At 48.8% G+C, this 10,661-nt stretch overlaps 1 protein-coding gene across 1 annotated transcript in view; it reads right to left on the reverse strand.

Annotated features, from left to right (window-relative positions):
* Positions 1-7,449: 7,449 nt before the first annotated feature.
* Positions 7,450-10,661, reverse strand: part of LSM10 (LSM10, U7 small nuclear RNA associated) — a 3,942-nt gene continuing 730 nt past the window's right edge. Inside the window, exon 2 of the mRNA XM_008059976.1 lies at positions 7,450-8,246. Within this exon, the coding sequence (XP_008058167.1) occupies positions 7,845-8,222 (378 nt within the window). The 5' untranslated portion in view covers positions 8,223-8,246 and the 3' untranslated portion in view covers positions 7,450-7,844. The remainder of the gene's footprint in view (positions 8,247-10,661) is intronic.

Below are 10,661 nucleotides of genomic sequence, written 5' to 3' on the forward strand. Positions count from 1 at the left end.
CGCCGCCTCCCTCCATGGCTGCGGCGCCGCCACCTGACAACGGAAGTGACGCACCGCCCCCTCCCCGGCCCGGGCCGCAGCCCCGCCCCCGCCTGCGTCTCAGCCCCAAGGCCTTCCTATTGGGACGCCATCTTGACGACGGGCGGAAGCCTTCGCGCTATAGGCCAGAACCAGATTGGGGATTCGCTCAGGGCGGGGTCTGAGCCGAAACCTGCTAAACGATTGGAGGCTGAGACTCTAATGGGCGGTACTTACCGCATATCTATGCCTGCGGTGAGGCTGGGACGAAGGTACCGCCCCGCCTTGACTCCACAGAGCCTGGCGCACCCTACACTCGCCCTGCAGGGGTTGACGAGGTCTCCAGCAGTTGGAAGATCAATCAATTGTGGTGTATTTATGAGAAAAGTAACTCTTTCTTGATCCCCATTTCCCGACTTCTGAAACTCTATGCAGAAAGCTTTGCGGTTAGGCTCAACAAAAGACAGATATTCCTTTCGCAGCGCTCACAATTAATTTCTCCCTAGGTCCCTCGCCTTTGTAGAAACAAAAGTACGGCAGCTTCTACCTGGAGATCCCTAGAGGAGACCCAGGGAGGTTTATTGTGAAGAGTTCCTATTAACGATCTCAGTCATCTAACCTCAGTCTCTCCTGCTGCAGTTTCGGTCCCTTTCTCCTCCTCCTCCTGCAACCACGCCCTCCATGAATCAGCTTCTTGCACCAGCAGATGAGCCCTTTAAAGGGATTGCATCAGGCTAGTGACTCACTGGGGCCCTCTGAGAGCCTGGCTTCCCTCCCTTGGCAAGCAGAAGCAGCTAGAGAGGCTCAGTGGCAGCAGCACCAGCGGCCATAGCCCCACTCCATTGTCTCAGAGGTGTGAGTCAGGGTGCTTGCTGCTTATGACTGTCTCATTCTTGGCTGTCTTTCCAGCTGTCCCCTGGGTCACTGTATCTGTGTGTGAGCACACATGTCAAAGTCTGTGTGCACTGCTGGTTTTTCCTAGGGTGTGTGGCCAGACACTTGTATGTTCATTTGTTATCTCTACACAGGCCGTGCCAGGACATGAGAGAGGGTGTGAGTGAGGTCTGATTGCCTCTGCCTATGTCCTTTTCTTTGTCACTCTGAATGCCAGGTGCCCACTGAGCTGCTGATAGGGCTGAATAACAAAATAGACGTAACAGCGCCAGCCCACCATTGTGCCACACTCTAGAGACTTTAGAGACATTAGCATTAGGCAGCTGTTTACAGGTAAGGAAGCTAGTGCTCTGAGAAGGAAATTAATCTATCCAAAGGTACACAGCTAGTCATAGCAGGGATCACACTTTTGGGGATCATTGTGAGGACTCAAGTGAGTTATGGAAACAGCTTCTCACAAGACCCAGTGAGTATGCACACTCATCTCAGCTGCAGAGTTTCAACAAGGTGGATGACCAAAAATAAAGAAGCCAGGCCCCAGCCCACCAAGCTCCTCTCTCTGTCAAAAGGAAAAGCCTAGGGATTCCGGAAGCCCTGACTCTGACAAGAATGAGTTTTGGGTTATTCCAGAGCTCTAATTATCAGCTCGATGAATCACTCAGTGCTGACACTACCATCCCCACCCCCAGGAGACTCTCAGCTGATTTAAAATATAGGATTTTAACAAAGGAGAAGAGGAGGAAGAGAAAGAGGGCGGAGAAGAGGTAATGGGTAGAGGTGAAAAGTGCCAGCCAGAAGAAATGAAAAACTGTAATCAGGACACCAATATGAGGAGACCACTGGGTGACATGTACACACATGTCTCATGGTGACATACCCTCCTGCTGGCTCTCTACCCCTGGGCTTCCTGACAGACGGTGCTGCCATAACAAAGTGACGCCTGTCATAACAGCATGAGATGGTTGCTTGATGAGGTACAGGCAGATTTGCCTATCACAGAAGGAGAGAAGAGACCTTCAATCCCAGGGGCTTCCTTGGGCTTCTGAACCCCAGTCCTACTTACTGGCTGGCTCTGGCTTCTCTTTGTGGCCAAACTCCAAGGCCTGGGTGTGGCAAGTTTGGGGAGTTAGACTCACACGCTGTAGCCGGGTATTATATCACTGAGGTGAGCAGAGGGACCTCTTACCTTACTGTCATCAGTATGATGCCAAGAGTGCTGGGAAACAGAACAGTATAGTAGTTAAGATCATAGAGTTCAGAGACCCGAGTTCAAATCCCCATTCTGTTGTTCACCTTGAACAGGCCACTTAATATCTTTGCACCTGTTGGCTCATCTGTAAAATGGGGGTATTAATATATAGGGTTGTTATAATGATGCAATAAGATTATTTTCATTTCACAAAGCTTGAGTGCCTGCTCTGTGCAGGGCACTGAGCTGGACACTGGAGACCCAGTGATACCAGACATTATCTTTGCCCTCAAGAAGCCCTGAGCACAGGGCATAACACATATTGAGAGTCAACAAACAGTAGCTATTTTTGATGCATTATGATGCCCATCTTGGCGCTCTGCCTCTAACTTAGCCATGAGACATAGAGAGAACCCTTTTCCCTCTCTGGGCCTCAGATTCCTTAACCATAAAATGATGGTGTTGGGCCGGGCTCAGTGGCTCAGCCTGTAATCCCACGCCTTTGGGAGGCTGAGGTGAGTGGATTGACTGAGCCCGTGGGTTCGAGACCAGCCTGGGAAACTTGGCGAGACCTCATCTCTACAATAAATCAAAAAATTAGCCGGGTGTGGTAGTATGCACCTGTAGTTCCAGCTACTTGGAAGGCTGAGGCGGAAGGATCACCGGAGCCCAGCAGGTCGAGGCTGTGGTGGCCGGGAGCGGCCACTGTACTCAAGTCTGGGCAACAGAGTGAGACTCCAACTCAAAAAAAAAAAAAAAAAATGATGGTGTTGGACTGGATCAGTAGTTCCCAAACTTCCCACCTTCAAGGCTTTTTTTTGTCTTTTTCTCTATACGAGCCTCATATTAGGTAATTTTTGTCTCCCATGCAACCTGCATCAAGTTATTTCTTCCTTCTGATCGATGACAGCCTCGTATTATAACCATTATAGCTTGTGGTCAGGAGTAAGCCGATGTAACCAGCACATTATTGGTGTAAGTTCACCCAAAAGCACAGGCTAAACCAGTTTGGTCACCCTTCACATACTATGTGCTATTTCTCTGAGTCCTTCTGGAACATTGATGAGAACTCAGGGGATTCCTACTCCCCTTAGGGACCCTTCAGCCAGGGATGCCAGATGGGAACTCCCAGAACTGGATACTGTCCTTTAAGTCCCATCCAGCTGGGCCATGCTGAGAGCTGGACATGCTGTGCCATTTGTATGCCTCTGGAGAGGTTGGAACTTTGAGCTATATGCCCACCCAGCTTTCCTCAGAGTCCTGGTAGTCCCCTCCTTCCAAACAAGAGACCCCTGTATTCTTCTCTCCAGGAATGGGAGAGGAGGGAGGAGACACCTAAGGTTCAGTCATCAGCTGGGCACCCACCATAGCTGAAGCGGTGGGAAGGGTGGATGTGCATGCTTGGACAAAGGCCATGGCAGTGAGCAGCATGCAACCCAGACTCCGCTGGGACAATAGCATTTTATATTGTGTGTCTCATCTTTTCCGTGCTGTTCCTCAGTCCTTCTCTTACACAGATAGGATATTCTGCATTTGTTACCTCAGGAAACAAATGATACAACAGAATGCAGAGTCCATTTTTAGCTTCTGAATTCCAAAAGCTTAGCTTTCAGGGAGGAATGGAAAGAATTTCTGAGCAGATACAAATTTAGAAAACTGGGTAACAGGGGGATCTGGGAGATTGAGACTGGGGGTGGTGCTGAGAAGAAACTTTTCAGCCTGGTAACTGGGGGTATCAATTAGGTTTAAGGCAGTGGTCCCCAACCTTTTTGGCATCAGGGACTGGTTTTGAGAAGAGTTTTTCGATGGATGGAGGGGAGAGGGGATGGTTTCAGGATGATTCAAGTGCATTACATTTATTGTGCATTTTATTTTTCTATTATTATTACATCAGTGCCTCAGTTCTACCTCAGATCATCAGGCATTAGATTCTCACAAGGAGCCTGCCACCCAGATTCCTCACATGCACAGTTCACAATAGGGTTTGTGCTCCTATGAGAATTGAATGCTGCTGCTGATCTGACAGAAGGCAGAGCTTGGGCAGTAATGCTAGCAATGGGGAGCAGTTGTAAATACAGATGAATCCTCCCTTGTCAGCCGCTCACCTCCTGCTATGGCAGCCCGGTTCCTAACAGGCTATGGACTGGTACCAGTCCATGGCCCAGGAGTTGGGGACCCCTGGTCTAAGGGACTGAGACGCAGAGAAAAGCTCTGCTCCTTTTCCCAGGTGGGGCACCAGGGAGGTAACAAACCCTCTGGAGAAATGTCTGTGGGCTGCATTTGGTCAAACAGCCTAACTCACCTAAGACCCAATAATTTCCTGAGCCTAATATAGCCTAGGGAAAGCACAAGAGAGGGCTATGGGTTACAGCTGGAGGAGTCTTTTGGTCAGGGAGGAGCAACTCAGCAGCAAGCCTCATGGGCTGATGACAAAAGACCACAACAAGACGACAACATGTCAGTAGACGCTCGTGTGAATGAATGACCACCAAGTCAGACTACCCTTACCATGCTTGGCACCATGAAGGAAGCACCCTAGAATTCAAACATAACTACAAGGAAAATGGGTATCTTTGAATTGACTGCTATTAAGTTTGTTACTTTGGCTGAGTGGGACAAAATAGGAATTTAGGCAAGTTACAGAAAATTTCACACCAGAAAGTGGAAGCAGCTACACGTTTGCCCACAGGTGTTATTTGCCCTGCTCCCTCCCATTTCTCATCACTCACCTGCTTCTCTCCCCTCCATCAATTTCAAAATGGTACTATGATGGCCCCAACCCCCCAAGCTTTCCTACCTCAGGAACCTTGCCCTGGCTCTTTATATGACAGGCTCCTTCTTAGTTTAAATTTCACTTCCTCAGATCACTTTTCAAAATATAACTACCTCTATTATTCTCTCTTGAAGGAGCTTGTTTATTTCCTTCACAGCCATCTGTGCTTTTACTTTTTTTGGTGTATTATCTGTCTCCTCTGCTAGAATGTCAGCTCCCTAGGGGCAAGACCCTTTTTCATCTTGATGTTCCCTTGGTTGCTATCACTGTGGTTCGTACACAGTTGGTGCTCAAGAATGACCTGTAGAATGGCTGGCCAGTGGTAACTGGGGATTTCCTGGCTTCCCACAGACTGATGGGTATAGAACTCCTTCAACCCCTTACTTAGCCCCTGACAGCCTTTTCCAGAAAGTTGGGACCAGATTACAAAAGACTCGTGTCCTTGGGGCTTGAAGACTCCACTGTGCTTTAACCCAGGGGCTTGGCAGGGCCTTGTCTAGGAACGACAGAGGACCCATAGGGGCCTGGGACACAATGCTTAAGGAACATGTCCTGAGTTTCTCAGCGATGCACGCTAGCCCTACCACTTCCCCTGCTGGCTCTGCTGAGGACATAGATGCCTCTGGCACCATCAAAGCCTTAGAGCCAGAACTTTCTTCCATCCCTAGGCCAAAACCCCAGCTAAGCCCTCTTCATCTTTGGACACGTGTGCAGACATGTGGGAAAGGTCTGCAAGGGAGGCTGCTGGGAGGGCTCCTCACCAGTTCCTCATCTGTCTTCCCACTTGCTAAGAGCATGGGGACATTTCTGGTATGGACCTTCCCTCTGGGCCTGCCCTCTGGGTTCTTTTACCAGCAGTCACCTTGTGGTGTCAGTCTCCTTAACTCCAGTTGTCAAAGGAGCCCAGAAATGCAGAGAAGTGGTTTTCTCCCTGCTAGGACCCTCTGTTTGCTCCTGAAAGCGAAGGACGAAGTCTAAGGAGATTCTAGATCTAGAGGCAATGAAATAAATACAGTATATACAGAAGAATCATGGTGGGTGACCACTAATACAGATTCCTGGGTCTCAGGTTCTGGTTCAACTCTGGGGTGAGAAGGAGCCAGGAAATTGCATTCCTTACACATTCCAGGTGGTTCTGATGTGGTGGTCTGTGGAAAACACTTGGACAAAGATTGAGCTAGAACGTGAATGCAGTACCCTTAGGCTGCTAGTGCCCAAATGAACCCTGCTCTCTCAAAGCTCCCTCAAGAAAGAAGGGTCTTTAGATTGGGGCCCTGACTTATTCAAAACTCTGCCATAACTGTTATCGAGCTAGACTTCTTTTCTTTTTTGACTCAAGTCTCATTCTGTCGCCCAGGCTGGAGTGCAGTGGCATGCTCATTCATGGCCACCGCAGCCTCAACCTGCTGGGCTCAGGTGATCCTTCTGCCTCAGCCTTTCAAGTAGCTGGAACCACAGGTGAGTGCCACCTACCTAGCTAGTTTATGTATTGTAGAGACGAAGTCTAGCCAAGTTTCCCAGGCTGGCCACAAATCCCTGGACCCAGGTAATCCTCTTGCCGCCTCCTCCCAAAGTGCTGGGATTATAGGTATAAACTACCGCGCCTGGCTCAAGCTAAACTTCATCTTGTTTTCTGTGACTACCTCCCCCACTAGATTACAAGTTCCCCTTCAGGAAGGTTCAAATTGTTTTCAACAATGTGTGCTCAGCAGAAGGCCTTGGCACATGGCATGTACTCTGTGGATATCTGATGAACACAAACTCTCTGGTTCCACAGGACAGAGCTGCTTTCACTACCTGTGGCAGGTTTGGAATGGCCACAAGGCAGCTACCACAAAGACTTGGGTTTTAACCCTGAGAACCCAATGACTCTCAGAACTGGAGACTGATTTCTGCTGTTGGCTGAGCTTCCAAACTACAACCTCTCTGCTTCAGGAAGCAGCAATGAGACTAACAGCTTCCTCAACAGAGAATCTGAATAGAAAGGCCACTTTCCACCTGAACAATAGTACTCTCCCACTACAATTCTCAAACTTTGTGACATATTAGAATCACTTGGGAAGCTTAAAAAATCCTAATGCGCCGGGCTCGGTGGCTCAGCCTGTAATCCCGCGCCTTTGGGAGGCTGAGGTGAGTGGATTGACTGAGCCCGTGGGTTCGAGACCCATCTGGGTAGTGAGACCTCATCTCTACAATAAATAAAAAAATCAGCCGGGCGTGGTGGCGCACGCCTGTAGTTCCGGCTACTTGGAAGGCTGAGGTGGAAGGATCGCCGGAGCCCAGCAGGTTGAGGCTGCGGTGGCCGGGAGTGGCCACTGCACTCCAGTCTGGGTGACAGAGTGAGACTCCAACCCCCAAAAAACCCAAACCAAAAAACCAAAACAAACAAAAACAAAACAAAACAAAACAAATCCTAGTGCTCAGGCCACATCCCATACCAATGAAATCTGAATCTCTAAGGGTGGGACAGGTGATTCCAATGTGTAACCAAGTTTATGACCCAGCGCCCTGGCCACACAGGACCATCAGAGAGCACAGCATACAGTAGGTAAAGCATGAGGCATGGACTCATTTGTACCCAAGTTTGGCTTTATTAGAAAATGAACACAATTGCCAGGGAAAAGGGTATACTTAGGGGCAACTCAGGCTGAGCACATGTAATAATTCTCACTCGAAGAGAATTGAAAACTATTTGACAGATTCCCTAAGTCAGTAAATCAGAAATTATAATGCAAATGCTCCAAAAGGGGCACTGTCACCTACCCAAGGCCACAGACAGATAGGATTCTGGGTCCCAGGGTGACTCTAGGAACCCTGAGAAAGGCAGCTATAATAGGTGGTATCTGTCGGACACCAGTTTCTGGACTGGCCCTGCCCTTTCTCAGGTTCTGGGCAGGGAGGGATGGCAGGGAGCTGGCTCACACATTGAAGGAAACTGAGTTGAGGCCAGAGCTTGCTGAGGGCACAGCCTCACTTTTGGTTTTTGGAGGGAAATTCCCGCCGGCCTTGGCCCTCACCCTTGCCCCCAAAGTTGCGCACCCGATGGATGAGCTGCAGCTGCTGCTCGATGGTCGCGGTGATGTTCACATCATCTGGGATGTGAACATAACGGACATTACGACCTGTAACAAACAGGTCGTCCAGCTTGACCTGATGCCCCCAACGGTCTGTGTAGGTGACTTCAGCCAGACGAATGTTCATGAAAGCATCAACGTTGTCTATACGTCCATGAGCCACGCTCTCATTCCGTAGGTCCACGGTGGTTATGTGGCCCTGGAGGCCTTGCAGTAGGACGATCAGGCTGTTCTCAGAGATGGTCCGCTCCTTGACTGAGTGGCTCACTGCCATTCTTCCACACTGGCTGCCTGCTCGCTGTGGGCAGGAGCACACAGATGGCAGCTGTAGCAGGTTAGGGGGTGCAGTTACCAACTCACCTCCACTGGGTTCTCAAACAAAATTCCCAGCACAGACCTCCCTAAGGTTGACTACATCCCCAGTTTTTGTGTCTGTGGACACAGGTTTCATGCACATGTCTTGTAGAATCTTTAAATTACTTTGTAATCCAAGCATTACTTATGTTCATTTTGTAAATGAAAAAAATATAGCCAGGATGGCCAGGTGTGGTGGCACACACCTGTAGTCCCAGCTACTTGGGTGGCTGAAGCAGAAAGATCACTTGAGCCCAGGAGCTCTGCTGACCAGCCTGGGTAACATATGGAGACCCTGTCTCTAATTTTTAAAAAAACAAACCTACAAGAAAATGGTAAGCATTTGCATTGGATCAGGGACAAGGATGCCTACTCTCATGGTTCCAATCAACAGTAAAATGTAGACAGTGGTCGGTGCAATGTTCAATAAATGACTACAGAAAGGGAAAGAATTTAGAGACAAATTGTAAAGAGAGAAAACTGTCCTTACTTGTCAATTATAGGACTATCTACATTGAGAATTAAAGGAATCTGTAAGCTGGGCTCGGTGGCTCAGTTTGTAATCCCGCGCCTTTGGGAGGCCGTGGTGAGTGGATTGCCTGAGCTCGCGGGTTTGAGACCCGCCTGGGCAACTTGGCGAGACCTCATCTCTACAATAAACAAAAATTAGCTGGGTGTGGTAGTATGTGCCTGTAGTTCCAGCTACTTGGAAGGCTGAGACGGAAGGATCGCTGGGGCCCAGCAGGTCGAGGCTGTGGTGGCCGGGAGCGGCCACTGAACTCCAGTCTGGGCGACAGGGTGAGACTCCAACTCAAAAAAAATAATAATAATAAAGGAATCTGTAGACAAAGTATTAGGACTAATATACAAAAATCAGTATTATTCCTATAATAATTAGTCAAAATCAATCAATTAAAAAAATATGACTAGGTGAAGTTAAGTAACTTGCCCAAGGTCACAGCAGATAAGTGGAGTTGCTGGGATTCAAATCCATAACTGTCTGACTCCAAACCTCACACGAGGGGTCTGAACCTTTACTGAACATTAGAATCACCTGGCAAATTTTTTTATTCTTTATTTTATTATTATTATTTTTAGTTGGAGTCTCACTCTGTCGCCCAGACTGGAGTGCAGTGGCATACTTCTGGCCACCGCAGTCTCGACCTGCTGGGCTCCGGTGATCCTTCCGCCTCAGCCTTCCAAGTAACTGGAACTACAGGCACGTGCTACCACACCCGGCTAATTTTTTGATTTATTGTAGCGATGAAGTCTCGCCAAGTTGCCCAGGCGAGTCTCGAACCTGCGGGCTCAGGCAATCCACTCACCTCGGTCTCCCAAAGTGTGGGATTACAGGCTGAGCCACCGAGCCCGGCCTGCCTGGCAAATTTTTACTTGGCCTCCACAGTCCAGAGATTCTGACTTATTAGTTAGGGCTGTGGGGCCCAGGTACTCTGTTTTTTAAAAGCTCCCAAGGTGACTCTAATGTGCTGAGGACTACTTGTTAGGAAGTCTCAGGTCTCTCCCTATATCCATTCTCAGAGATGGTCTGCTCTTTCACTGAGTGGCTCACTACCACTCTTCTCAGGCTAGAAATAGACTACATTTTTACATGACTCCTAGGTGAATTAGACATACATTAAAGTTTGAGAATAACTGGTTGACACCAGTAGGTCTCAAAAACTAAGGTGCATCCAGATCACCTTGAGGGCTTGTCAAATCAGATTGCTGGGTCCCACGCCCAGTTTCTGACTCAGGAGGTCTGAGGTAGGGTCCAGACGAGATGTATTTCTAACAAGTTCCCAGGTGATGCTGATACTGTTGGTTGAGGGCCCCTACTCTGAGAACTACTGGTCTATGCCATGCAGTTGCTATGTAAGTAGAAATGGGCCAGGCTTGGTGGCTCAGCCTGTGATCCCAGCACATTGGGAGCCCACGGGTTCGAGACCAACCTGGGCAACTTGGCAAACCCTCATCTCTACAATAAAATAAAAAATTGGCTGGGCGTGGTAGCAAGTGCCTGTAGTTCTGGCTACTTGGAAGGCTGAGGCAGAAGGATAACTGGAGCCCAGGAGGTCGACGCTGGGGTGGCCTTGAGTGTGCCACTGCACTCTAGCCTGGGTGACAGAGTGAGACTCCAACTCAAAAAAATAAAAATAAGTAGAGATGCAGGTAATTAATGGAAACAAACCCCAAACCTGTAGTATACAAAATACATAGGTTCTGAAGGTAGAGAAACCTAGGTTGGATCACCACTTCACCCCCAAATGTAAACCTAGAACAGTTACTTAATAACTCCGAACCGCCGGACTCGGTGGCTCAGCCTGTAATCCCGCGCCTTTGGGAGGCTGAGGTGAATGGA

The sequence above is a fragment of the Carlito syrichta genome, unplaced genomic scaffold (assembly GCF_000164805.1).
Source record: "Carlito syrichta isolate Samal-C Ts95f unplaced genomic scaffold, Tarsius_syrichta-2.0.1 Scaffold304465, whole genome shotgun sequence".
Taxonomy (NCBI): Eukaryota; Metazoa; Chordata; class Mammalia; order Primates; family Tarsiidae; genus Carlito; species Carlito syrichta.